The sequence below is a fragment of the Megalobrama amblycephala genome, linkage group LG5 (assembly GCF_018812025.1).
Source record: "Megalobrama amblycephala isolate DHTTF-2021 linkage group LG5, ASM1881202v1, whole genome shotgun sequence".
NCBI lineage: Eukaryota > Metazoa > Chordata > Actinopteri > Cypriniformes > Xenocyprididae > Megalobrama > Megalobrama amblycephala.
In genome coordinates, this window is record NC_063048.1 from 15,447,649 (window position 1) to 15,475,056 (window position 27,408).

General features: G+C 37.7%; 2 protein-coding genes across 2 annotated transcripts in view; one reads left to right on the forward strand and one right to left on the reverse strand.

The window, feature by feature from the left end:
* The first annotated feature begins 213 nt into the window (after nucleotides 1-213).
* On the forward strand, nucleotides 214-19,310 carry grem2a (gremlin 2, DAN family BMP antagonist a). Its single transcript, XM_048190814.1, has 2 exons — nucleotides 214-1,457; nucleotides 17,791-19,310. The coding sequence occupies exon 2, from the start codon at nucleotides 17,792-17,794 to the stop codon at nucleotides 18,371-18,373; it is 582 nt and encodes a 193-aa protein (XP_048046771.1). The 5' UTR covers nucleotides 214-1,457; nucleotide 17,791; the 3' UTR covers nucleotides 18,374-19,310.
* Nucleotides 19,311-21,152: 1,842 nt separating this feature from the next.
* fmn2a (formin 2a) overlaps nucleotides 21,153-27,408 on the reverse strand; it is a 58,061-nt gene continuing 51,805 nt past the window's right edge. Inside the window, 4 exon segments of the mRNA XM_048190815.1 lie at nucleotides 21,153-22,338; nucleotides 22,441-22,522; nucleotides 22,608-22,757; nucleotides 23,253-23,304. Coding sequence (XP_048046772.1) covers nucleotides 22,312-22,338; nucleotides 22,441-22,522; nucleotides 22,608-22,757; nucleotides 23,253-23,304 — 311 coding nt within the window. The 3' untranslated portion in view covers nucleotides 21,153-22,311.

Sequence of the window (27,408 nt, forward strand, 5' to 3'; positions counted from 1 at the left end):
TGGTCAGTTTGGTGAGAACAGCACTAAATCTTGAGGTCCAAACTAACCGATCCAACACTAACAGTCAGCTCTGAGCAGAACAATCTAGTTTGCTGCTATCAATACAATGAGGAATTTAACATGACATCTGAGCACTTTAGCTTCTTTAGTTTCAACCAAAACATGAGTGTATTTGTGTCTGATCAGTGTGTAAAATGTGTTTTTGGGTGTTTTCATATGTTCTTTGCACTAGTTTGTGTGTGTGTGTGTGTGTGTGTGAGAGAGAGAGAGAGAGAGAGAGAAATAAAGGGAACAAAAGAGGGATGTTATTCTTATTGTGGTCAAATAGAGATGAGTTCAAAACCACACAAACAACAGAATGGGAGAACGAATGACAGAATAAGCAAAGAAAACAAAAGGAGAACAGTCAGTACTGTCTAACATCCCAAGCCAAATTAAGATTTATGGGTACACACATTTCATCTTAAAAATGATAAACTGTAGAGTGAAAGATTAACGATTTTGCGTCTGAAAGCTTTTGTCTTTTTTAGGCCACATAACACATCTGCTTTGTCTTGCCTTGATGTGCTGTCAAAACTTGTTTATAAAACCATTTTGCATTTGGAAAGACACTTGAGAAAAACCTTCAGGCGGGACCTCAATAAAGCCACAGTGAAAATTTCCAAAATGTTCCAGAAACCGAGCCCACACTTTTTTGATTGAACCAATATAAATATATATATATATAAATGATCATCTGGATCAAACGTATTGGTTTATTGATGTATTTTCCATATTTACAGAGATTTTTCACTGTAAAACTGCAACTGTGAGCATGTTAACTGCAGCAGTCGAGAGGGACAGGGTTAAACCAGGGATGCAAACTGCAGTTCAGGGAGTGAGAGAGGCAGAGAAACTGAAGAGAGAGAGAGAGAGAGAGAGAGAGACAATGTTTTCAGGACTGGTTGATTAACAGTGGACTTCTTGGGGGAGGTATCAGAGAGTGCTAGACCAAGAGAGAGAGAGAGAGAGAGAGAGAGAGGTGTAGATGAATTATTCTGTAACTTGTGAGCAACTGATGATTTTCTTTCTGCTCTCTTCACACTCACACACTTCTCTTTGGAGAGCCACTGGGATGTGACAGTAAATCAGGGAGAAGATGATTCAAAGACTCACCGGGAAGGAATCAAAGAAACAGAATGCGAGCTGGATGACCACATAAATGAGTGAAACTGGGTAACTATGAGCCATAAAGTGTGACCGCTTCAGTTTGGCCTCTGTAGAGCTGGACTCAAACGGTGGAGACGCGCACGGCACGAACTTCAGGAACACTTTGAGAAACGTTCTGTACTTCTGATGGATATCCACACTGATTCTCTACATCTGGAGCTCTGAGCCTTGACCGATCTCTGACCTGCTGCTTGACCTTTGACCTCTGTTCGGGAATCACAGCAGTAAAACGTGACTCTGGACTCCAGGTACACTCTAAAAAGGAGATTCTTTAATGATTTTATTAGTTCTATTTAGAATGAAATCTACATTTTTAAAAGTTGAGTTTTCGCAGCCATGTCATAAAATAACCATTCTGGGATCCACAATGAACTTTTCAGTAAACAGTCTTTAAAAAACATTTTTTTCTTGGTGTGAATTTTAATAATCTGAAGAAACTTTTTCCAAAATAAAGAACCTTTTGTGCATGTTAAATGTGGATTTGACTTCCAATAAAGAAACATTTTTAAGAGTGTAAGAAATCATTTTAAGCTTCAGAAGCTTAAAAGCATTAAGATTACTAATTAGAAAATAAGGGGGTTCTGCTACTGTAACAATCTTAAGAAACCTGGTGCTTTTTGAACTAATTCCTAGTCTAAATCAACTACTGATGCTGTACTATTTTGTATTTACACTTTTGTATGTAGTTCTTCATGATGCAGGTCATCCAACCATAATATAATGAAACCGATACTGTTCACTTTTGAAGAGCAAGGGTTAGAAAGTGAGTCTTACAGTCAGTGTTTATTGATGGGGACATGTGCATGAGAAAGCGTGTGAGGTTGTGTGACAGTATTGGCTTCAGTCCTGCTCATGTGTGTGTGTTTGCGACTGAAATGCATGATTGGCATTATAAAAGAAGGCCATGGAAAAGGATCAGCCGCAACTCAGTTCAAAGTGGTGACTGCCCCTCAGAGCGCATTAAACAAAGCGGATTTGAGCCTGACAGCCTTTGAGTTTCCCAGTGACCTTCTAATTCCCCACCAATCCTTGATAAATCAATACGATAAAAAATGATGGCAATGTGTGTGCCTTGAGGGCTAGAGTACAATTAGGGTTTAGATAAGGTTTTAACCATTTTGTGGTTAATATCAGGGGAGGTTAGGGTTCATTAATTGTAATTAGCATACATTAACAGCACTAGATGTGAATGGGAAATACACTTGACTGTGTGTTGTGTGTGTGTTGAAGTCAGACTCAAAGCATTATGTGATGACAGCCATCAGAGAATTCAGTCATTGATATGGTTGAACTGCTCAACCACACTTTAAACCTCAGCTATGTATTGTAACATGAGCCTGACCCAACAGTCCTAAACCACAGATATTCCATCTACTCTCACTGATCTAGATACCCATTTACCACATGGTGACAAATCACACCATGGAAGCACTTCATACTGTACCCTTAGCTTGTGCTTTAGCTGAACTCTAATCTGGATAGATTAATCTGGAGTTTAGAAACCTTATTGAATTACTTATTATTTTATTTAGTCTCTGGTACACAGTAGGATTTAACAGTTGACATTCATGTTCTTGTGTTCAGCACTTTATGTTCTATTGTTGTGGTGTGGAACGAAGACTTTGTACAAGACAATTAAAGGGTTAGTTCACCCAAAAATGAAAATTCTGTCATTAATTACTCACCCTTCTGTCTTTTCACACCCGTAAGACCTTTTTCATCTTCATAACACAAATTAAGATATTTTTCATAAAATCCGATGGCTCAGTGAGGCCTGCATTGCCAACAAAACAATTAACACTTTCAGTGCCCCGAAAGGTACTAAAAACAAATGTAAAACAGTTCATGTGACTACAGTGGTTCAACCTTAATGTTATGAAGCGACGAGAATACTTTTTGTGCGGCGAAAAAAACAAAATAATGATTTTATGACAATATCTAGTGATGGGCGATTTCAAAACTGCTTCATGAAGCTTTACGAATCTTTTGTTTCGAATCAGGGATTTGGAGCGCCAAAGTCACGTGATTTCAGTAAACGAGGCTTCGTTACGTGATAAGTGTTTCGAAATTTCAATGGTTCACCACTGGGGGGCGTGACCTTAGCGGTTTGATATGCGCTCCAAACCACTGATTCGAAACAAAGATTCATAAAACTTCGAAGCTTCATGAAGCAGTGTTTTGAAATCGCCCATCACTAAATATTGTCAAAAAGTCATTATTTTGCTTTTTTTGGTGCAAAAAAAGTATTTTTGATGATTCATAACATTAAGATTGAACCACTGTAGCCACATGAACTGTTTTAAATAAGTCTTTAGTAGCTTTCTGGGCATCGAAAGTGTTAATTGTCTTGCAGGCAATGCAGGCCATATGTCAGCATATGTATTTCCATACCTCTGCGCACCCTGCTTGCGCAGACATCACGTCATCAGAGAATTCCAAAGCTTTCCAAACGAACAGCAAACAAAACAAAACAATGTAGAAAACAAAAACAACAAGCTTATGCTGCTTTCACGACATGTCATAACTAATAGACTCAGATTTATGTGTTTCTGTGTCAACACTATCAACGTTGAAATGAAACTGCAGCAGTCAGGTGGTACAAGTAAGGGCTCTGTAAGTTGTTTACGTTCATTATTATTGTAATGTTATGTGCTTTGAGGTAATTAAACACCATCTCTTATGACACTTTGCTGAATCGACTCTGGCTGTGTGCGACCTGCGCATTCATGTGTTTTGGAGGAGGCGTGGCTTTGGAGAGCACTCTGAAGGGAGGGTGGGATGTAATGCTTTCAAAATTAGCATGCTATTGCTAGGCCATTTCAAAATTTACCATCCTTTACACTTTTACTATAAAAACAACTTTCTTTTTCTTTCTTTCTTTCTTTCTTTCTTTCTTTCTTTCTTTCTTTCTCACACACACGTATTATATGACACCCCCCCCCCCCCCCCCCCCATCTGTAAATATTTCTGGGGTGACTATATATAAATGTTTTAAAAACAACCAAAAGTGGAAATAATATTAGAAGCACCTTTTGACAGCTTGTCATGTGGTGGAGTTTAATTAATGTTGCCATTTCAAGGTGTTTACTCAGGAATGCACCACACAACTTTAGTGATTGGTGGGCGAAACCTCTTATTATCTCAATCGTCTAGTTTTTATATAGAGATATGTGCCCACCGGTCACTAAAGTTGTCATCTTTACAGAAAACATACACTTAAAATTGCAGACATTTTCACACTATGTTAATATGAAATTATTCAAATTAAATATGTCTCTGGAACAAATCTGAGCATTAATAGGTTTAGACTGGGCTTTAGGGCAGGTGTAGTCTATCAAGACTACAAAAAAGATGGAAAGTCGTATGTGCAGAAGGTATATGTGCAAAAAGCATCAGTTTAAATTGTTTCTTTAATCAGAAATTATACCTTCTGCACAAATGACTTTCCATCTTTTTTGTGATAGCATGGGGGCTGGATATGAAGAGATGAATTTACCATTAAGCTTTTCTTTTCTCAGAACTGTGTGTAATGCTAATTTCAAGCTGAAGTGTGTATTTTTTATTTTTATTTCATTAAAATACTTTCTTTTATCCTAGCTTAAAGAAAAATGAAAATTCTGTCATCATTTACTCACCCTCAAGTTGTTCAAATTTCCAAACCTGTATGATTTTCTTTCTTCTGCTTAAGACAAAAGAAGGTATTTTGAAGAATGTTGGAAACTAAACAGTTGATAGTCCCCATTGACTTCCATAGTATTTTATTTTCTCCATGGAAGTCAATTGGACCCATCAACTGTTTGCAAAAGAAAGAAAGAAATTCATACAGGTTTAGAACTTGATGGTGAGTAAATGACAGAATTTAATATGCCGAGGCAATTAAAGTGAGCCATATGTTGGTTAATTCCCTTCAAAAGTGTGAACACCTTAAGACAATCAAAACATTGTTCTGTTTGACCAACCAATGGCAAATGGGGACATGTTTGAGGAAATTTGTTCAAATGCAATCATTATTTTTGGAAACACACTTCAGCTCTGTATGTGCGTGTGTAAATTGCATGAATATGTTGTAAAGAGATTGTCTTGTGGCAGAGGGAGGTACATAATTGCTGTGATGATAACTCCTGTCAAATTCATAATTTTGTGGCGCCAGTTAGTGTTTATGTGTGTGATGATGTTTAATGTGTGTATGGGTGTGAGATAGAGAGAGAGAGCTTCATGGTTTTACGTGGCTTCGTGTAACTGTTGTTTTGGGTTGGAGATGTTGTGGAAGTGTGAGGGAAGGCTCGCTGTGGGTTTTGACAGTGGTTGGTCAAATGCTGGTATCACTGGCTGTGTCAGAGTGCATGCTGGCTTCTGCTCAATGAGAGATGCTGGTACTTGCGGTTTGGTTGTTTTACGCTCCGCTGCTTCTCTTACATAAGCTATTTGTCTCAAACTGTTTTTAGCAGCTGTGGAAACAGGATTTGTAAGAAAGTTTCAGTGTAAAATATCAGTTTTAGGGTAAAACACAGGAAATGAGAAAGAGGCTTAATGTATCTTAACAGTCAAATGAAATATTTCTTCATTTTTTCCCCATTGTCATGTACATTATGAACATTTTATTCCATGAGCATTGTGAAATGTTAAACATTGCCAGGATTTTTCAAGATTTAACAGTAATGGCTAGGCCATTTGTGGCTTAGAGGGAAGCGCTGTCACCTCCACAGCAAGAAGGCCCCAGGTTTGAATCCCAGCTGAGCCAGGAGTTTGCATGTTTTCCCCATGTCTGTGTGGGTTTCCTTTGGGTGCTCTGGTTTCCCCTACAATCAAAAGACCTGCAGCATAGGTGAACTGGAGATGCTAAATTGGTGGTTGTGTGAGTGTGAGTTAGTGATGAGTTCATTTTAAACAAATCATTAATATGACTCTGGAACCATGAGTTGTCTCAGAGAGTAATTTGTTCATTTTGTGTTGATCACGCATGTGCAACATTCCATAGGTTCTGTATAGGAAACAGAAATGATTAATTCACCTCTCGAGTCTTCGAGTCTGAGGCATTCATTCAATCTATGACAGCCCCATCGGCTGAATCTATGCAGTCTGTACCAGAAACAGAAATGATTAGTTCATCTCTCGAGTCTTCGGGTCTGATTCGCTCTAGTCACATGATGTGACAGCTGTATTGGATATAGAAATTAGTTAATAATTACCAACCTTCCTTACAAACAAGCTCATAGTTAGTTTTTTTTTTTTTTTTACTCTTACATTTATGTGATGCATTTCTGGTCTCAAATTTCTGCCATGATGGTTCTTTTCATAACTAGTGAGGAACGAACGACTCAGACCCGAAGACTTGAGAGGTGAACTAATAATTTTGGTTTCCGGTACAAACTGCTTCAGCCTATAGGGATGCACTGGTGTCAAAAGTATTCACATTCAATACTCAAGTAGAAGTATAGATACTAGGGTTTAAAAATACTTCTGTAGAAGTTGAAGTATCAACTCAAGCTTTTTACTCAAGTAAAAGTGTAAAAGTACTGGTTTCAAAACTACTTAAAGTATAAAAGTAAAAGTAATGTAAGGAAAAAAATGCCATTAAGGACAAAAGCTTAGGCCGCGCTACAGGGGTCTATTGTGCACTCCACCTCCTCAAAATGTCATCAATAACATTTATTGGAATGTAAATGTACATCCAAGCTTAACTGCAGGAATCTGTGAGGGCAACGGAAAGAAAAATGCGGGTAGTTTTGGTGTACCCAGGGCAGGCTTAGTAACAATCAGGGCTTGACATTAACACCCGCCAACCCGCCAAATGCGGGTAGATTTCAGCTGTTTCAGTTCACACCGCACCGACAAACACCAACAAACTCGTCTGTTGGAGTTTGTTGGATAGGTGTGATAACCCTGTTGGCGTTGGTTGGAGTCTGTTTTTACCAGACTGAACATGTTTAATCTGCATTTGTTTGGTCGTCTGAGCATCCAACAAAAGGCAACAATCATGGCCTCCATATTGAAGGGTCGTTCCAAACCGAAGTGTTCAAAACTGGCCACTTTAAAGGGCCCTTCGGAATGAAGGATTTCGAAGGGTACAACTGATGGACACTTCGGGCCCCCATGATCCTTTGCACAGGGAAGTTGTTTGTCATCACAGAATGGGTACAGGAGGCTCGGAGTTCGATTTTACCTATAAATGAATGTATAGTATTTTTCTATAGGCTACTACTGTAATATTTATACGAGTTAGATTTAGTACATTATTATGGTCAAAACGACACTGTACTTCAAAAAAATACTTTACAGCTTTATCAGTCCATTCAAATGTTTCAAATACATAGACACAATATACATTATGGTGCGATAAACCAAAAATAAATAAATATATAGGCCTAAACTAACGTTAAACAAAGGGCGCAGCTTGCGCTATCTATCCCCCTTGACTGTCTCGTTAAGATGACGCAGAAGTGCGTTCTAAAAAATGAGTATTTTTGACCCCTACACCCTTCATCCCTTCGAAGCTCTCCCTCCGGAGGGTAAACCCTTTGAAGGGATTAGGGCACAGGGATGAGCCCTTCCAAATGGAACGCAGGGCCTGACGTAATCTAACCTGGCCACGAACCGTTGCCATGACGATGAGACAAGTCCCTGGCAAAGACAGCTGTTTGATCGCGCCCGCGCCTCACGCACACACAACAAAGCACTGGAAACGTGACATCGCAGCTTGTTCGTTATAAAAAATAAAATACAGTTTAAAAAACAAACAAACATATAAAATGTACAATAGTTCGTAGTGCAATCCGTGCCATTCAGCAAGAGCACTGCTCCACTTCACCGAAAGAGAGAGGTATAACACCATGAGAGCAACGCAGGTTTACCTTCAGTTTCGTTTTAAATTAATTCGTTTAGGCATGTTTAGCTACATGGTTGTATATGACTATGGGTCATATAAATAAAAAGGGTCACGCTAAAAAAAAAGAAAAAAAAAAAAGATTAAAAACCGGTGTATACGCTAATTAATTCAAACGTCTCTCTACCGAACTACCTAGCATAATTTGCAGAGGACGAAGAGAAAACAGCCGTTTGATAGCCTAAATGAGCCAGTAGTAGAGAAACAATAACTTTTAATAAATAATCTTTTTTGAGTAACGACCCCCAACACTGTCCTCCTTGCTGGAGTGTGACGTGATTTGTGTCATGTGCAGGTGTGATGGATCGCGTACAAACCAATAGGGTGTCAGAATGGTATAGCCTATGTTTATTCTCATCCAACCACAATCAAATTCACTCTATCCGGATGGCGCGATTTATCTGGATAGTTGTTTTTTTTCAAGCCGGAATGAAAACAAGCTGAAATGAAATAGGAGTAACGAGGCTATTTTTAAAATGTAAGGAGTAGAAAGTAGCCTACAGATAATTGCGTGAAAATGTAAGGAGTAGAAGTAAAAAGTCGTCTGAAAAATAATTACTCCAGTAAAGTATAGATACCCGAAATTTCTACTTAAGTAAGGTAACGAAGTATTTGTACTTCGTTACTTGACACCTCTGTAGGGATGTGACGTGACAAAAGAATGAATGATTCGGATCGGGAGGTGAGGTGAACTAACAGACTGCATAGCCTGAAGTCCCAGCTAAGCAATGAATTAATTTCTGTTTCTCATAATTTGGCCTTGGCTACATTATAGTTTTTTTTTTCCTATTCTAAATTCTAACATTTGCACAAGTTAATGTGTTGTGGAATTTGGCTATTAACATGTAACATTTCAATTATATTCTGCTGAAGTGAACAAAATGAACGAAATAACTTGAAAAAATATTCATTCATTTTGCTGAACGAGACTCAAAGATCCGAGTCAGTAAAACGATCCGAACTTCCCATCACTATTGTGAGGGTGTCTGTGTGTGAGCCCTGTGATGGACTGGCCATCTCTCCACTTCCTGTGGCTTGAGATGCTGGCTTCAGGCTTCAGGCTCCAGCCCTCCCATGATCCTACAGAGATTAAACAGTTTGGAGAATGGATGGGTAAATGGCTAGGCCATTTTCAACAAAATACCGTAAAAAGTTATTGTAGCACAGTATTATTTGATTTTTTCCTGGCACCTTATTTACTATTAATTAATTTCCTTAATTAATATCTGCTGACTGATGTGATTGACTCTTAATTCTGATGATAATAATATTTTATAAACTATTGAGCATATGAGCTGAGTGGTTATCTCTGGTAAATGTTCAGTATGATATGTAAATCACAAACAGTTTTAGTCTAATTTGTGTTCATTTGTTCAAAACACATTAACTTAAAATGCTAAAAATGTTTTAGCATATGTAGAAATTAACAGTGACCATGATTAATAAATGCTGTTAAAGTATTTTTTATTATTATTTTGTGTTGGCTATTGAACCTAAACAATTTTTTTTTTTGTTTGTTTGTTTTTTTGTATTATTATTTTTTATTTAAAGCGTTGCCAGTTGCCACGTAATTTTAATTTCAGAAAATGAACTGCATGATTTAATCATGCCCCAGTGTATGCTGGTAAATCCCAGGACATTACTGTGGTTATCATACTATTATAATAAACAAATAAACAAAAGCTACCAGAAAAATTCTGCTATATCACTGTGAAGTCACAGTATACAGTTAAATTATTATAAAGTGTAGAAATACAAGCATAAGAATGACAGTTAAAGTACAGTACCTGCATTCATTTATGCTGTAAATCCACACAATTTTTACACTGTGGATGATGTGTCGTTGACTTTCTCACATACACAGACAGATGGGAGAGAGATTGAAGGTTTTGTGTTTATTTTCTTGCATATGTTCCAACTAGACACTGTCATTATCTCCAAACCACAATTTTTCTCAGGGGAGATTTATGGCCCCTATGTCTGTGTACATCTATGTGTGTGTGTGTGTGTGTGTGTGTTTCACTTTCTCTCCCAAAGATCTGAAATCAGTTTCAGGTATGGACAAGTGAGCTCGGTGATGTTTGTGTATATATGTCCCATCCCTCCGAGTCACTGTCACATCCCAGCATTCCCTGTTTCTTCACACATAATCTTGAGCTACCAGTAAACTAAACCCTCTAGTCAGCCTGTGGTCATCTGAAGGAGAGAAACCCAAGACTGCTAAACTTTCCACATCCTGATCTAATAACATTCACATGGTGCTCTCCCCACTGTTTACATGTCCCCTGCATATCTCACCACCGGCATAAGCAAAGCTCTCATTATTTAACCCTGCCTCAGCAGAGACATAAAGGCCACTTCCTCGTAACCTCATGGCTTCTGTAGCGTTCCCTTTTGATGGGCGGCCCTGTTTATTTGCATGAGCATTCTGAGACTGGTGTAAAAGTAAACAGCATTAATGGCTGCCAGCGACACTGACGGAGGGAGATACGGATGATTAATCCATTCCATTCTGCCGCCGTGTGAGTCACAGTTAACTGTAGCCTCAGAAGTAGCCAATTCTCGCCAGTAACCCAGATTTATGGAGCTTTAAAGGGACAGTTCAACCAAAATATAAAAATGTAATCTATGCTCATCCTCATGTTGTTTCAAAAAAAGAAATTCTGAAGACTGTGCTGGTCGCTCTTTTTGTTGCAGTTACAATGAATGAGCACTGAAGCTTTCAAGCTTAAAAAAGGAGCAAAAGCACCAATTAAACATATATGTATGACTTGTGTGCTGTATTTGATGTCTCCTGAAGTCATGATGCAATAGCTTTTTGTGAGGAATGGACTGAAATTTAATTCAGACTTGAACTTGAGAATCAGATCAGTTCCATTTGTGAATGAAACACTCAGACTGGTTTGGTGAACCATATTAATGATTCACACACACACACACACACACACACACACACACACACACACACACACACACACACACACACACACACACACACACACACACACACACACACAAACAAACAAAAGAACCATTTGTTCATGATTTAGACATCCCGCTCTCGAACTGTCATGAATATACAAATGAAAATGTCAATTTTCAGTAAATAACAACTAAAATTCAGTCTGCTTCTCACACAAAGCTATATTTTGGCTTCAGAAGACTTCAGAATATGGTGCTTTGAATCATTTTTCAATTCTAAAAAGCTTCAGTCCTTTGTGGAGAAAAGAAAGTCATACACATTTGGAATGACGCAAGGGTGAGTAAATGATGAATTTTAATTTCAGGATTAACAATTCCTTAAATGGATTCAAAAGAACCTCTTTTTGATACTTTTTTAAAAGAAAGTTCATGTTTAAAGATAAATCTGACTGAGCAGGATTGCGTTATGTCTTTGCATGTATGTTTTCTATCTTTTTGGAGAAAGATTCACACATTTTCTTGACTTGAATGTTGCTTAACTCTTGTTTTTTTTTTATCAAGTGAAAAGGATGTAATAGTCCTTTATGTAACTTTCTGGTGTTGTTTAGCTCCAGATTTTCTGCGAGCTCTTCTGATTGGTCTGTCCTGCAAAAACATCCATATCCCCTAACAAAGCCTTTGGGACATAAAAACAAATCTAGTGAAAGACACCATCTTTTAAATATATGAAATACAACTGTGCTTTATTCCCAATCTACCCAGCAGACAAGATGAAAGAGGATGCTGACCATGAGAAGGGAGAGAGCATGAATGAAACAATGCCAGTGGTTGTAAAGTATATGAAATGTCAGAGGTTATCAGAGGGTTATCTAAAGCAAAACTGATAGAGGGCGCCATGATAAACAGGACTGAGGATTCAGACCAAAGACAGGGTTTAACCTAATCAGCATTACATAAGAACCACTTTTTTAAGAATAGACAAACTGCTGTAAAACTGCACTCGCTGGTCGATTTAACTACAGATATCCATGTTATCACCATAGTTGTATAGATGTATCATGATAAAACTATGGATATACCATGCTGATAACTCCTAATAATAATTATTGCCATGTTGTATGCTCATTCCAATTCACCTACTTATACTATGTCCTAAAAGTATGTACTGTTTTTGTGAAGAAAAAGTATGTACTTTTGAGTGTTGTAGCAGAAGAGTTAGCAAGTTTTGGGACATACAACTTTATCATAATTGCATCTTTAATGTCTCTTATTTATGTGCATCCTGTCACCGTTTAAACTGTCCTGTCAATCATCTTGTCACATGCTCCACATTCAGTTTAATTTAATTTTCTACAGTTTTATAGAGAAATGTAGTAGCCAGTCTTGTTTCGTGTTTTAAAAGTTAATGACCAAACTTATCTTTATAAAAGTTCACAATACTGCTGCAGATGAAATATAATGTGGATAACAATGAATAAATATTTTTTCATCAGGTTAGATACTGATTATTAATCACTTAAACCCCTTTATCTAAAGGTGCATTCAAGCTATGTTGTGATTACCATAATTATATGATTTTAACTTGTAAAAAGCACTCATGTCCTCTTAGAGCTCATAATTAAAATTTTTAAGCTGGGAATTTTCTGAGAGCACCTTCTTGTACCATGTGACCGCTGTACCACCTGACCGCTGCTGATTCATTTTGGCTTAATGTGTTGTCATCTCGAAATTACAGTAATTACATCATAGCTTGAACGCATCCACCATGTTTGTAGTTTTTTTAACATGTTTTATTTATGTGTGTATTTCTAATCAAATCCTCGTCCAATACACAATGGGTTGTGGGCAATATTAGCCATTAGAGTGTGCATGGATCTGCACTTCGAATATATCAGAAATTGTAGACCATCCGGGTGTCCTTGGAATACTCATTTCAACATACTACGATTTAGGGCGGATTGGGACGGAGCATTAGAGTAAATAATCAATCACACTGCACTTTTCATTCCATTGACTTCCATTGATATCCATACGAATGCTGGAGACCGGAAATGCATTCCAATTTCGATGCATTCCAAAGTTCGATATTGGTTTTGAATTTGTATCATGTGAAGACATATGACCAATAAAAGACAGATAAGCCACATCTTGACTTCTTGCCTGAAATAAAATACATTTTTTCTAAAGTGGAGTCTTTTGTATTTAATATTAATTTAGTCTAACCATATCACAAGCATTCTCTGTGTATTCTACCACTCCCTGGTTTTCTGCACTACTTCAGCTCCACCTGTATAGATCTGCTATGGGTTTATTACATATAAGTTGTATGTGCAGCAGCAGCAGAGTGTTAAATGATGAGACATGTTCCCATTTCCAGCAAGCTTAGCTTAAATGCTTAATGTGTCACAGCAATGTCTGTGCGCTGGCTGAATCCTTAACTCATTTGTATTAATTATCTAAATAGGCAGTAGCATGTCTCTGTCAATCATTCAAATATTTGCTTATTCTGCTCTTCTCCTTCCCCAGCAGTATTGTTGCCAATGAATGGGCAATAATCAACAGCAGCAGCAACAGCATAGAAATTTAATTCAGATCTATTCCTTTATGAATGAAACCAAGACATTACACACACACACACACACACAAACAAAAGAACCATTGCATGATTTAGACTTATCCATTACAGTAAATAACATGCCAATCTCTCAGAATATGGTGCAAGAGTTGTCATGACAGAAATGTGTTTATGTGTTATGTCATGTTTTGTGTGCTTTGGACAGATTTTGATAATAGAATTTTTGGGGGTTACCATAGTGGTGAATAATCATGTTTTTGGGGAGATTTATATACTTTCCTCCGGTTTCACAGACTAGCTTAAGCTAGTCCTGGACTAAAATGCATGTTTGAGCTGTTTTAGCTCAAAGCAACTTGTACTGACATATCTTAAAATATGTCAGTGCTGTTGTTTTGTCTCAAGATACACATCAGTAATGTTTTTTCAAGTGTACATTTATAAAAGTTACTTAAAAATCCTAATTGAACTAAGGCCTAATCCTGGCTTAGGCTAAGTCCTGTCTGTGAAACCGGGCCTTGAGTCTTATGTCACATGAGTGGGTTAAAGGGTTAGTTCACCCAAAAATGACAATTACTCCATGATTTACTTACCCTCAAGCCATCCTAGGTGTATATGACTTTCTTCTTTCAGATGAATATAAACAAAGTTATATCAAATAATGTCCTGGCTCTCCAAAGCTTTATAATGGCAGTAAATAGAGGATGAGATTTTGAAGCTTAAAAAAAGTGCAACCATCCATCATAAAATATAACCACACGACTCTGGGGGCCTTCTGAAGCGAAACGATGCATTTGTGTAAGAAAAATATCCATATTTAAAATTTTAAAAACTAAAATAACTAGCTTCCGGCAGACAACCGTACGCATTAATTTATGGCGAAAGAGTGAAAAGCCTGTCACATGATGTATTGATGAATGCGGAAGAGCAAAACAAAACACTGGTTACGAATTAGAAGTCTAAAATGAGAATTTTTAAAGAGAAATGTCAGAGTATTTAGCCCTATTTGTTTGAACAGTGAGAGGTGTCAATGCTTACATTGACTCCTGCATTGCGCAATGGTTTAATCTTTTGGCGTAAGTCAACGTGCATACGGTTGTTTTCTGGAAACCAGTTATTTAATTTTTTAAAGTTTTAAATATAAAACTGTAATATATTCTAAAATATAAATATATTATAATATATTATAAAATATTTATAATACATTATAAAAATATAAATATATTTAAATTTTTCTTACACAAACACATCGCTTCGCTTTCAGAAGGCCTATATTAAACCCCTGGAGCTGTGTGGTTATCTTTTATGATGGATGGTTGCACCTTCAAAATCTCTATTTACTGCCATTATAAAGCTTGGGAGAGCCAGGAAATTATTTTATATAACTTCGAAAGTCTTGAGGGTGAGTAAATCATGGGGTAATTTTCATTTTTGGATGAACTATCCCTTTAAGTGAAAGTGCAATATTTCTTAGTAATAGCCAAAGTACTGATTATTTATTGGCCTTCTATTTATGTTTTATGTGCTAAGTTCATTTAAATCATAAAAATTAACCAGTGTTGTCTGATTTATGAGTCCAACCCGAATTCCGGAAAAGTTGGGATGTTTTTTAAATTTGAATAAAATGAAAACTTAAAAACTTTCAAATCACATGAGGCAATATTTTATTCACAATAGAACATAGATAACATAACAAATGTTTAAACTGAGAAATTTTACAATTTTATGCACAAATGAGCTCATTTCAAATTTGATGCCTGCTACAGGGACAGGGGACAGGGGCATGTTTACCATGGTATAGCATCTCCTCTTCTTTTCAAAACAGTTTGAAGACGTCTGGGCATCGAGGTTATGAGTTTCTGGAGTTTTGGTGTTGGAATTTGGTCCCATTCTTGCCTGACATAGGTTTCCAGCTGCTGAAGAGTTTAATGTTGCTCTAAAACCTTTATACAACTTTCAGCATTCATAGTGCCTTCCAAAACATGCAAGCTGCCCATACCATATGCACTTATGCACCCCTATACCATCAGAGATGCTGGCTTTTGAACTGAACGCTGATAACAAGCTGAAAGGTCTCCATCCTCTTTAGCCTGGAGGACACAGCATCCGTGATTTCCAACAAGAATGTCAAATTTGGACTTGTCTGACAATATACTTTTCCACTTTGAAACAACCCATTTAAAATGAGCCTTGGCCTACAGGACACAACGGCACTTCTGGACCATGTTGGCATCCTTTTGCATGATAGAGATTTAGTTGGCATCTGCATATGGCACGGCGGATTGTGTTTACTGACAGTGTATTCCTGGGCCCATTTAGTAATGTCATTGACACAATCATGTCGATGAGTCGTCTGAGGGCCCTTGTCCCTTACGCACAGAAATTTCTTTAGTTTCTCTGAATCTTTTGATGATGTCACGCATCGTAGATTGTTGAGATTTGCAAAGCCTTTGCAATTTGACGTTGAGGAACATTGTTTTTAAAGTATTCCACAATCTTTTTACGCACTCTATCACAGCTCTGCCCATCTTTACTTCCGAGACTCTGCCTCTCTAAGACATTCCTTTTATAGCTAATCATGTTATAGAACTGATTTCAGCCATTTGTTGCCCCCATGCCAACTTTTTTTAGACCTGTAGCAGACATCAAATTTGAAATGAGCTCATTTTGTGAATAAAATTGTACAAACCCGATTCCAAAAACGTTGGGACACTGTACAAATTGTGAATAAAAACAGAATGCAATGATGTGGAAGTTTCAAATTCCAATATTTTATTCAGAATACAACATAGATGACATATCAAATGTTTGAACTGAGAAAATGTATCATTTTAAGGGAAAAATAATTTGATTTTAAATTTCATGACATCAACACATCTCAAAAAAGTTGGGACAAGGCCATGTTTACCACTGTGTGGCACCCCCTCTTCTTTTTATAACAGTCTGCAAACATCTGGGGACTGAGGAGACAAGTTGCTCAAGTTTAGGAATAGGAATGTTGTCCCATTCATATCTAATACAGGCTTCTAGTTGCTCAACTGTCTTAGGTCTTCTTTGTCGCATCTTCCTCTTTATGATGTGGCAAATGTTTTCTATGGGTGAAAGATCTGGCCATTTCAGTACCCGGATCCTTCTTCTACGCAGCCATGATGTTGTAATTGATGCAGTATGTGGTCTGGCATTGTCATGTTGGAAAATGCAAGGTCTTCCCTGAAAGAGATGACATCTGGATGGGAGCATATGTTGTTCTAGAACTTGGATATACCTTTCAGCATTGATGATACCTTTCCAGATGTGTCAGCTGCCCATGCCACACGCACTCATGCAACCCCATACCATCAGAGATGCAGGCTTCTGAACTGAGCGCTGATAACAACTTGGGTTGTCCTTGTCCTCTTTAGTCCGGATGACATGGCGTCCCAGTTTTCCAAAAAGAACTTCAAATTTTGATTCGTCTGACCACAGAACAGTTTTCCACTTTGCCACAGTCCATTTTAAATGAGCCTTGGCCCAGAGAAAACGCCTGCGCTTCTGGATCATGTTTAGATATGGCTTCTTTTTTGACCTATAGAGTTTTAGCCGGCAACGGCAAATGGCACGGCGGATTGTGTTCACCGACAAATTGGTCCTCCAGCTGTTCCTTATATGTACATTTAACTTTTCCGGCCTCTTATTTCTACCTGTCCCAACTTTTTTGGAATGTGTAGCTCTCATGAAATCCAAAATGAGCCAATATTTGGCATGACATTTCAAAATGTCTGACTTTCAACATTTGATGTTATCTATATTCTATTGTGAATAAAATATAAGTTTATGAGATTTGTAAATTATTGCATTCCTTTTTTATTCACAATTTGTACAGTGTCCCAACTTTTTTGGAATGGGGTTTGTAAAATCTCTCAGTTTAAACATTTATGTTATGTTATCTAAGTTCTATTGTGAATAAAATATTGGCTCATGTGATTTGAAAGTCTTTTAGTTTTCATTTTATTCAAATTTAAAAAATGCCCCAACTTTCCTGGAATTCGGGTTGTAAATGATAGTGAGTAGGTTCTTTCTTAGTGAATCAAACACGTACAGTTTACAATTAACATTATATCAGTATATAGTTATTGACTAATCAATCATTTGACAATGTACTGTATACATTTGAATCCGTAAAAAGAGGCACTAAAGTTTCTTCCTTTTTTAAATCTTTCCTCAGGATGTTCTGGAAGCTGGCAATACCTGCCATTTTGGCATGGACCCTTTTTGTATCCACGGAGACCAAAAAACCACGCCCTCAAGGTTCCATACCCTCCCCTTACAAGCTAAAAGGCAATGATTTGTCATCACCATCCCACGCACTTGCGTCATTGCCCCAGCACACATCAGCACAACGACAGAAGGGTAAACACGTCATGCTGTCGTCGAGTCGTGAGGCACTGGTGGTCACTGAGAGGAAGTACCTGAAGAGCGACTGGTGCAAAACACAGCCATTACGTCAGACGGTGAGCTTGGAGGGCTGTCTGAGCCGAACTGTCATCAACCGGTTCTGCTATGGCCAGTGTAACTCTTTCTACATCCCACGCCACCTGACGTCTCAAACCTCACATCGAAGTCGGAAAACATCCACGCCAGACCACCACACTTCATTCCAGTCCTGTGCGTTCTGCCGGCCAAGCCGGATAACCACGGTTACCGTACGGCTTCACTGCCCTGGGCTGCAGCCGCCATACCGGCAACGGAAGGTGCAACGGATCAAGCAGTGCAAATGTGTGTCTGTTAATGTCAGTGCTGCATACTGAGAAGGCACACATAAGAAACAATGCTTTAGGGTGTTCCTTTTAGAAAAACTGGGGCCGCTCAACAATCAATGTGTGAAACGTGCCAAAGACAACAGCTAATCAGAAGACTGGCCACCTTCATTATGTCTGGACTGTACCGCATTACGCTCAACTTGCTTAATGCTTAATAGCTGCCGAGCAGCACAGCAATGGAAACGTAGCTGGATTTTTCTTCTTTTCTGACAGATAAAAAGAAGCTGAGAGTTCAATTACATACAAGACTGAAACAGTAAATAACATTCTTATGTTAAATTAACAATGTTTGACCTTTGACCTCTTGAAAGTTTTCTTTATCAAAACATGGAGTGTCTGTATCCCAGCGTTCTCCTGCTTTACCTCAGCAATGCTGATTCTCTATAGAGTGCAACAGTAAAAATCCTATTAATTTTCTCCATAGGGGGGAATTGATTTTCATAATTGATTTCATTCTAAGCCTTTAAAGGCAAACCGATGTTAATTGATGGTATATGCTTCTGTTGAAGCCATCAGTCTGCATTATTAGGGCCCAAGCACCAATTGGTGTGAGGACCCTATTGTAATTGCTCAGTAAATTATTCTTCTTCTCCAAAATGAATCACGTTTTTGAGGGCCTAAACATGCTCGAAAACTCATGAAACTTTGCACATGCGTCAGAAGTGGTGAAAATTTATATCTGATATGGGTTTGAGAATTAGGTGTGCCAAAATGGCTCGATAGCGCCAACTACAAAATTTCAACCCTCCGTGCTACGTTTCACGTACAGGTATGGAATTCGGTAGACAGATCGTAACAGCCTAATACCTACAAAAAAGCCCTTGGGTGCAAAATCTGTAAACCCAACAGGAAGTGAGATATTTTGAGTTTTCTCTGCTAAATTTTTGCAGTTTTTGCCATTTCCAGACGTTGTACTTTAACAAACTCCTCCTAGAGCTTTAATCAGATCAACATCATATTCGGTCAGTGTAATCTTAAGGCCTTTGCAACGTTAAATTGCGAAGATCTAGAGCAAACAATGCAATGCAAACAATGTCGGATCTGCCCCAAACTTCACATGTTTTATTAGAGTCCTGGCCTGAAGACATCTACACGGCAATATTCAGTTACAGTCATAGCGCCACCTGTGGGCAACAGGAAATGACGTTTTACACTGTGATTAATTCCTCATAAAGATTTAACCAGAACTACATGGTCAGTCTAATCTTAAGACTTAGTGATGTTAAATTGCGAAGATCTTCATGGCGGCTGACAAAGTCTGATGTTTCGCCATGAAAGAGGAAGCTGTTGTAACTCAGGCATACAATGTCCGATCTGCCCCAAACTTCACATGTGTGATAAGAGTCCTGGCCTAAAGACATCTACTAGACAATATTCAGTTACAGTCAAAGCGCCACCTGTTGGCAGCAGGAAGTGGGGCACTTTGAAATGACTTTGCCATAATTATCCTGTATTTATGTATTTACTAGCTTACATGCATGTCGCCAACTGTTCACTGTTTTCCTACGGCCAACGGGTGGCGGTAAGCCGGGGTGCGAGGGCCCTTTCATTGCTGCTTGCAGCTTTAATTTCAACTTATTTTTTTAAATAATCATGTTTAACAGCATAATTCCTGATGAAAAACTACATTACCCATGATTCTGTAAAAAAACAATCTAAGAATCAAAATAAACAAACCATGCCAAAATAACCACTCACTCTAATTAAGCACTGATTTGTGTGATAATCTCCCTACATTCTCAAACTACTTAAATATTTGTATAGGCTATATATATATATATATATATATATATATATATATATATATATATATATATATATATATATATATATATATATATATATATATATATATTCCAACATAAAATACGTTGTTTCTAAATAGTAGCAAGGTTAGTTGTTCAGGGAAGAAGACGGGAACCGGTGAATGTTCAAACAACTTAAATATCAAAATAAAGAAACACAAATCTAAAGTAAAGCGGCAGCCCAACACAGACGATAATAAATGTATAATTAAAAAAAAAAAAAACACAACATAAATGGCCCAGGCCTGGTCCTCTCTTGTCCTTCACTGTCGTGAAGTCACTTTCTTTTTATCCTTCTGGACCTCCTCCCTGTGACTAAAGTCACTCATTAACACTCATGCCACCAACCTCGCTCCATTCCCATGGCTCTCGGCCCCGCCCTACTTGCCACAATATTTTTTTTTTTTTTTTTGCTTCAAATCAAGTTTGTAATGTTGTGATTCACCTCATATGTTGGTTCATGGCATACAACTCTTTAACAAAGATTATTTTAAAATCCCAATGGGAAAAATACTTCTGGAACCAAGGGCCTCATTTCAGGGCCACTGAAATAATGTGTAGGCACTGTTGCACTCTATTAGTCTTGATACTTGAGGACAGTGAAAACTGTTTGACCACCAGATATATCTTCACAATCTTGTCTTACCTACCCAGCTGTTGTATGTACCAGCGCTAATGAAGGACAGGAGAAGACATGAAAGGATGCTGGGTGACTGTGGACCTTATCGACAGGAAATTTGGGGGGGTGGGGGTGATGGGGGCAGGGCTAAGTAGTCAGTCAGAGGTGGATAAACTATATTTTGACTTGATGCTGCCATTGGCTTTGCTGCATCATATGGAAATGATGCAGACTTTGATCAAGCCTGTAGAGAGTTTGAGCCTTACTGTTGTTATGATTATTCACAATGTGCACAACATAAACTGAGATTGGTATTGTGTTAAATCTTTACCTTAAAGTCTAACAGACACGTTCTCATTAATGACAATATTTAACAAAATAGCAAAAATGTGTAGATAAAGGAATTTATGACAAATCAACCATAGAAAATCTATGAATATATATATGTAAAATATATAATGAACATCTAAAAAATAAATATATTATTTCACATTACAATACGACTTTTGCTTTTCAGTTTTTTTTTTTATCTGCCTCTGTTGTTTTTAATTGTCTTTTATAAATTAGGAAATGGCATGCACATTATTCATATGGCAGCTGCTCCAGTTCATTTCTTAACCATATAACACATACATAAATAAAGAAATTATCACACATGAATACAAAGCTGTCAGCTTTAATTGAAAATACATTTTGGTAAATCTTAAAGGTTATTGCACACAGTGAACTACTGACAACAGCTGTAAACACAAAATAAAGAATAACATTAAGTCATAATATTTGCATATGTTTTCAACAACTGTTCATTAAACACCTCACAGGTCAGTTGTAACAGAGAAATTCACAACAAATCATTCAATGCTGTGTAAATTTCATAGGTTGACGTAGATGAACACAAGTAGAGGAAACTGTGGACGCAGAATATTATCCAGTATCCATTTAAAGAAAAGGTTGGTTTCTTCTCCTAAGACACACTCTTTATGACTGTACACAGGTCAGAGTCTAACAGCCATTTCTTTATGTATTCAGTTATTCGATTTTCTTAAATGTCAGTGGCAACAAGGTCAGCAGAAACATTATTCAAAGTCAGATTTCTTCATTGGTCAACCTGCATGAAATCTGCTATTTATCTGCTCTTGTTTATTAAATATTGTGGCTTTCTCCAACAAATTTTAATGAAGTACATATTTACGATATTTAAATACACAGGGTACAATAGATCTTTCAGCACTATATCATATTAGAAAATAAATGTGCAGATTCTGTGTGGGCTTGATTATACTAAATATTCATTGAGAGATTTTGTAAGCATTTGTTTCATTTTATAGCTTACGTTTTGATTGTTTTATTGTTCATTTACTAAAATAATGCAAAGCCTTTCAATTGTTTCATGGCTATTAAGTTTATGCTGAAGTAACTGTAAAGCAAAAAAAAAAAAAAAGAAGAAGAGGAAATAAATAACAGGGGAAACAATGAGTTTTGTGGGATTCACTATCAAAAGTTCACATCTTCTGTCCCAGCTTGGCTTTCTGAGTGAGAGAAGAAACAGAGTAACATCATGGTTGCAATTTGAATTTATTATGTGTTATTCATTGCTTGTAATGTGAATTTAGGAATTTTGAAAGACTTACTATTCCTGATGCATGTTTAGGTTTTACGTTGTAGGTAGCCTTCTCTCGTGCTTGTCTGAAAGTCTCTTCTGCAGCTTTCAACCTAGAAAATATACCAATGAAATTCAATATATATCAGTGAAGCAATTAAGCAAACACAGTGACAACAGAGGCATAATATTCCTCACCGCTCCTTCAGTAGGTATTTATTCTCTCTCTTCCACAGCTCCTTAAAATCTGACGAAAACTCGTGCCACACTGTGAAGAATGTGTTCGGTGAAACCTCTTTCTCTCCTGCCTTAGGCTTGACCGAGAAAAACACGCTCAGCTCCAGAAAACTGGAAAGCATTCAAAGAAAAGTATGACACTATGAACAAAATATTACAAAATAAGATTAGAAAGTTTACACTGAGGAATTGTGAAATTGATCGGCTTACTTCAAGCATGTGAAATGTGAAATTTTAGCTTATAAAAATAATGCTCTTACATAAAGAACGACAAGTGTAATTTCTTTTCGCCCATAGCAATCTTTTGGTATGCATAAGTCTAGTACTTGGAAGAAATGGCAATATTCAAACAATGAACACAAAGACCTTTAAAATTAATTGAAGTGAAATATTTGCTCTTTTTTTCCTCTCCAAGAGCCAAGGTTTTGATAATTGGAACCTTTTTAAAGGAGACAATATACTAACTGTCAATCATTCTCAGTAAATTGCACTATTAGTACCAGAAGTGAGGGAAAAAAAGAGTTAGAAAAAGAGAGCGACACACACACACACACACACACACACGGAGGAGATACTTGGCACAATTAACAGAGTAAGACAACTTACATCCTCTGCGTGTCAGCGAGCTGTTTTTGCTGGAGCTCCAACTCTGCTTTGGCTGTGGGAATAAAAATCAAACAGAGACATTGTAAATGTGACACCTTCTATTGTTTTATATTTTTTAAAATATGTATTTGTACTGCTTGTCACTGAATGACACAGGTTATCATAAGAAGGTTATCAGAGATTTGTTCCAGTTTTAAACAGACTCCTACTGCATTTAATTTCAGTTACAGTGAGAACTGATTTACGGGAGATTGTGCGCATACATGTATGTATAGGTTCTTGCAGGTTATGATCTTTATGACAAACATAAACTCAGAATCTGATTACACATAAGTCAGTTGTAATCCGCTGACATAAAATTTCAAGGAGAAAATCGATGTAAAATCATATTTGCAAATATTCTCAGCATCTGAGGCATAGTTTTACTGCAGATGTTGAAGCAGGTCTCTGAAGTCTTTACCACTGCAATGTCAATGTCACTTCATTTACTCCTACTTGGAGAGTCTCCTGTGATTCACTAATAAATTGAATGATGAGCCCAGTGTTCTTACACATTTTCGTACCACTCACCACTCAACACAGATCACTTCAGTTCAAACCACTTCTGGCCCCAACATGAGATCTACAACTCATTAAACTGACTTAAAATATTGCCTAAAATGTTACATTTGTGCTTCAAAAAACTTTTTTATTGGTAGTGGTGATTGCTAAGGCAATCATAACTATTACTACTGCTCATACTAAGGGTTGAAGATACTGTATGGTCAAACCCCTTCAAAGTATTTTGGTATGTAACTCTTCCAACACCTGTGCTATGTATATAAAAGATACATGAAATTGATGATGAAAGATGTGAAATTACTTTTCTAACTGATTGATTGCCTTGTAGAAAATTAAACAGGTAAACAATTTATAGACCTACATGTACATTGAAGGAGGGACTCAGGCCATATCTGGGAGCCAGAATTTTATACAGACTTGGGCTATAAGCAATTTAACCAGAATTTTCTAGCAAACACCTAAAAGTACCCTAGCAACCACTGAGAATACCCTAAGTGCCACATAGCAACACCCTGTAACCATACAGGAAGTTCTATCAACCATTTGACAACCATTCAGAAAACTTGAATAATCACATAGCAACACACTGGTAACCACCCACATCACCCAGAAAGCCTTAAACCACCTAGCAACCACATAGCAACACCCTGGCAACTACCCAGACCAACTAGAGAGCCCTAACAACCACATCAGAAGCATCTAACAACCACATAACAACATCCACTAACTATGTAGAAATCCCTGTCAACCACATGGTAAACCTTTAGCAACCACATAGCAACACCCTGGCAACTACCCAGACCAACTAGAAAGCCCTAACAACCACCTCAGAAACATCTAACTACCACATAACATTCTGAAACTACATATAAATTAATTTCAACCACTTGGTAACCCCTTAGCAACCACATAGCAACATCCTGGCAACTACCCAGACCAACTAGAAAGCCATAACAACCACATCAGAAGCATCTAACAACTACATAACAACATCCTGCAACTATGTAGAAATCCCTGTCAACCACATGGTAAACCTTTAGCAACCACATCTGGCAACTACCCAGACATACTAGAAAGTCCTAACAACCACCTCTGAAGCATCTAACAACCACGTAACACCATCCTGCAACTACATAAAAGTCCCTGTCAACTGCTTGGTAATCCCTTAGCAACCACATCCAGCAACATCCTGGCAACTACCCAGACCAACTAAAACGCCCTAACAACCACCTTAGAAACAACTAACTACCAAATAACATCCTGGAACTACGTATAAATTCCTGTCAGCTACTTGGTAACCCCTTAGCAACCACATAGCAACACCCTGGCAACCACCCAGACCAACTAGAAAGCCCTAACAACCACCTCAGAACCATCTAACAACCACATAACATCCTGCAACTATGTAGAAATCCCTGTCAACCACTTGGTAAACCCTTAGCAACCACATAGCAACACCTTGGCAACTACACAGAGCAACTAGAAAGCCCTAACAACCACATAACAACATCCTGCAACTACATAAAAGTTCCTATAAACCACTTGGTAACCCCTTAGCAACCACATAGCAACACCCTGGCAACTACCCATACCAACTATAAAGCCCTAACAACCACATCAGAAGCATCTAACAACCACATAACAACATCCTGCAACTATGTAGAAATCCCTATCAACCACTTGGAAACTCCCTATAGCAAAAACACAGAATACCCTGGCAACCACCGTAACATTGTGAGTTTTGCATGGACCACTCTTCTTTTTTTTTGTAATACAAAAAGATACTATTTTTTTTTTTTTTTGCACATGGAACCATCAAATAACCTACCATTTCACACCATAATTGTACCATGCTACTGCCAGTACTTCTTTTGTAAGGAAGCATGGTCTAATTGTACTAAAATGGCTCATCTGGTATCTGCTATTCTATAATTTTGCTAAATCTGCTGTACCTGCTGTTCCTTTAAATGCATTATCACATTGCTTCTCATTGCCCAGGGCAGTGGAAATGGTACAGAATTAAACATGGTATCAGTAGAACGAGCATAGACCAAACAGCACAGAGACAGTCTCTATCTCTCACACACATATATGCACGTCTGTCTCACTCAGTTTTTCTTCCTCTCTTCCTTTCTGTAGTTAATTTCATGCTCTGAAAAATAAACAGTAGTGGTTGAAGCACTGGAGCCAGAGACTGTTACTCTCCTGGAGTTTCAAAATCATACAAATAACAAAAAATAAGACCAGGTCTTTTTTTTCCGATCCCCGTTCTGTCTGTTTCTCTAACTGGAGGCAGTATGGAGGGTTGAAGAGGGTCTTTCCGTGGTCATGCCACCCATCTGAGAGCTTAGTGAAGGAGACCCATGAGTCTTCAGATCAAAGGGGTAGAGATGAGAAGGGGGACGTTCAGTAAGGACCCCACCCTGCTACCCCTGCCGCCAGAGCACATGTGGGTTTTGTTATGAGGACCAATTTGAATACAAAGAAAGAGAGACAGCAACACATTTAGCATTTACTAAAGCTTGTAGTGAAGCAGAGAATGAAAAATAGAAAGACAGTTATAGGGAGACGTTCCAGCGAACTCCAAGTTGAGCGATGGAAAAATGAGGTTACGCCATGGCAATTGAAATAATTGGAGTGTGAAAGACGAAAAGAGGCCAGTAAAACGTTGACGAGAATAAAGAGCCGACAGAAACAGCCTTTCGGTGCTACAGACAGATCAGGCAGGTTGACTCAGACACACTTAGAGGAAATAAACAAGAGAACAGAAACCATATCAAATAGAGAAGGATTAAAGCCAAGTTGGCAAATAGAGAAGGCAAATAAACAAGATGAAGAGCAACTATAATAAAACACAATCACCAGATCTTCAGAGAAACAAAACACTGAAAGGGTTGAATCAGCGATTAACACGTTGGGGTGGAACGTGGAGGAAATTAGTGAAAATAATTAAATTAAGTACTCTCACTTTTCTTGTCACAAGCTTTACACAAATAATGTTGGAGTGATCGGGTCTAGGTTAGGTCAGATGTATTTCCCAGAATCCTTGTTGGCTCCCATAGGCCGTCACAGAGCCTCTGTCACATTTATTTCTCAGCACCTCATCTGTCCTCTCACACAGGGTCACTGTACATCCATCCCAGCAATATTCAGAAAACACTTTAATTGTTTCCCAGGGTGATGTTTGTAAAAGAACATTTGCATGGCTCCTCTGTAATAAAACGAACATTTTAGGCAATGACAAATACTAGGGCATACTGACAAAAATACAGTTTTTTTTTTTTTTTTTTTTTTACCAGATGACAAATAGCTATATTTGGAAAGAATGAACCATTTTAGAATTATTGACATGGTTTTGCTGAGAAGAGCATTTTCATAATAAAAAAGGTAAAGAATTACTTTTTACTCTAAAGACTTCTGAGTGCGAACATTTTGAGTGTGATCCTGTTAGAGATGAACGATTTGAGTGTTCATATTTGGGTCAACTCATTATAAAAAGCCACTCAAATTTTCAGTATCATTGTGAACATTTTTAAAAAATATCTTTCCACTTGTCATTTTTGTAGGCCACATTCTCACTGTTTTTGACTCAATC

Excerpts from the sequence above, each read along its gene's own strand:
- grem2a (XM_048190814.1), top strand. The coding sequence starts at position 17,792 with ATGTTCTGGAAGCTGGCAATACCTGCCATTTTGGCATGGACCCTTTTT.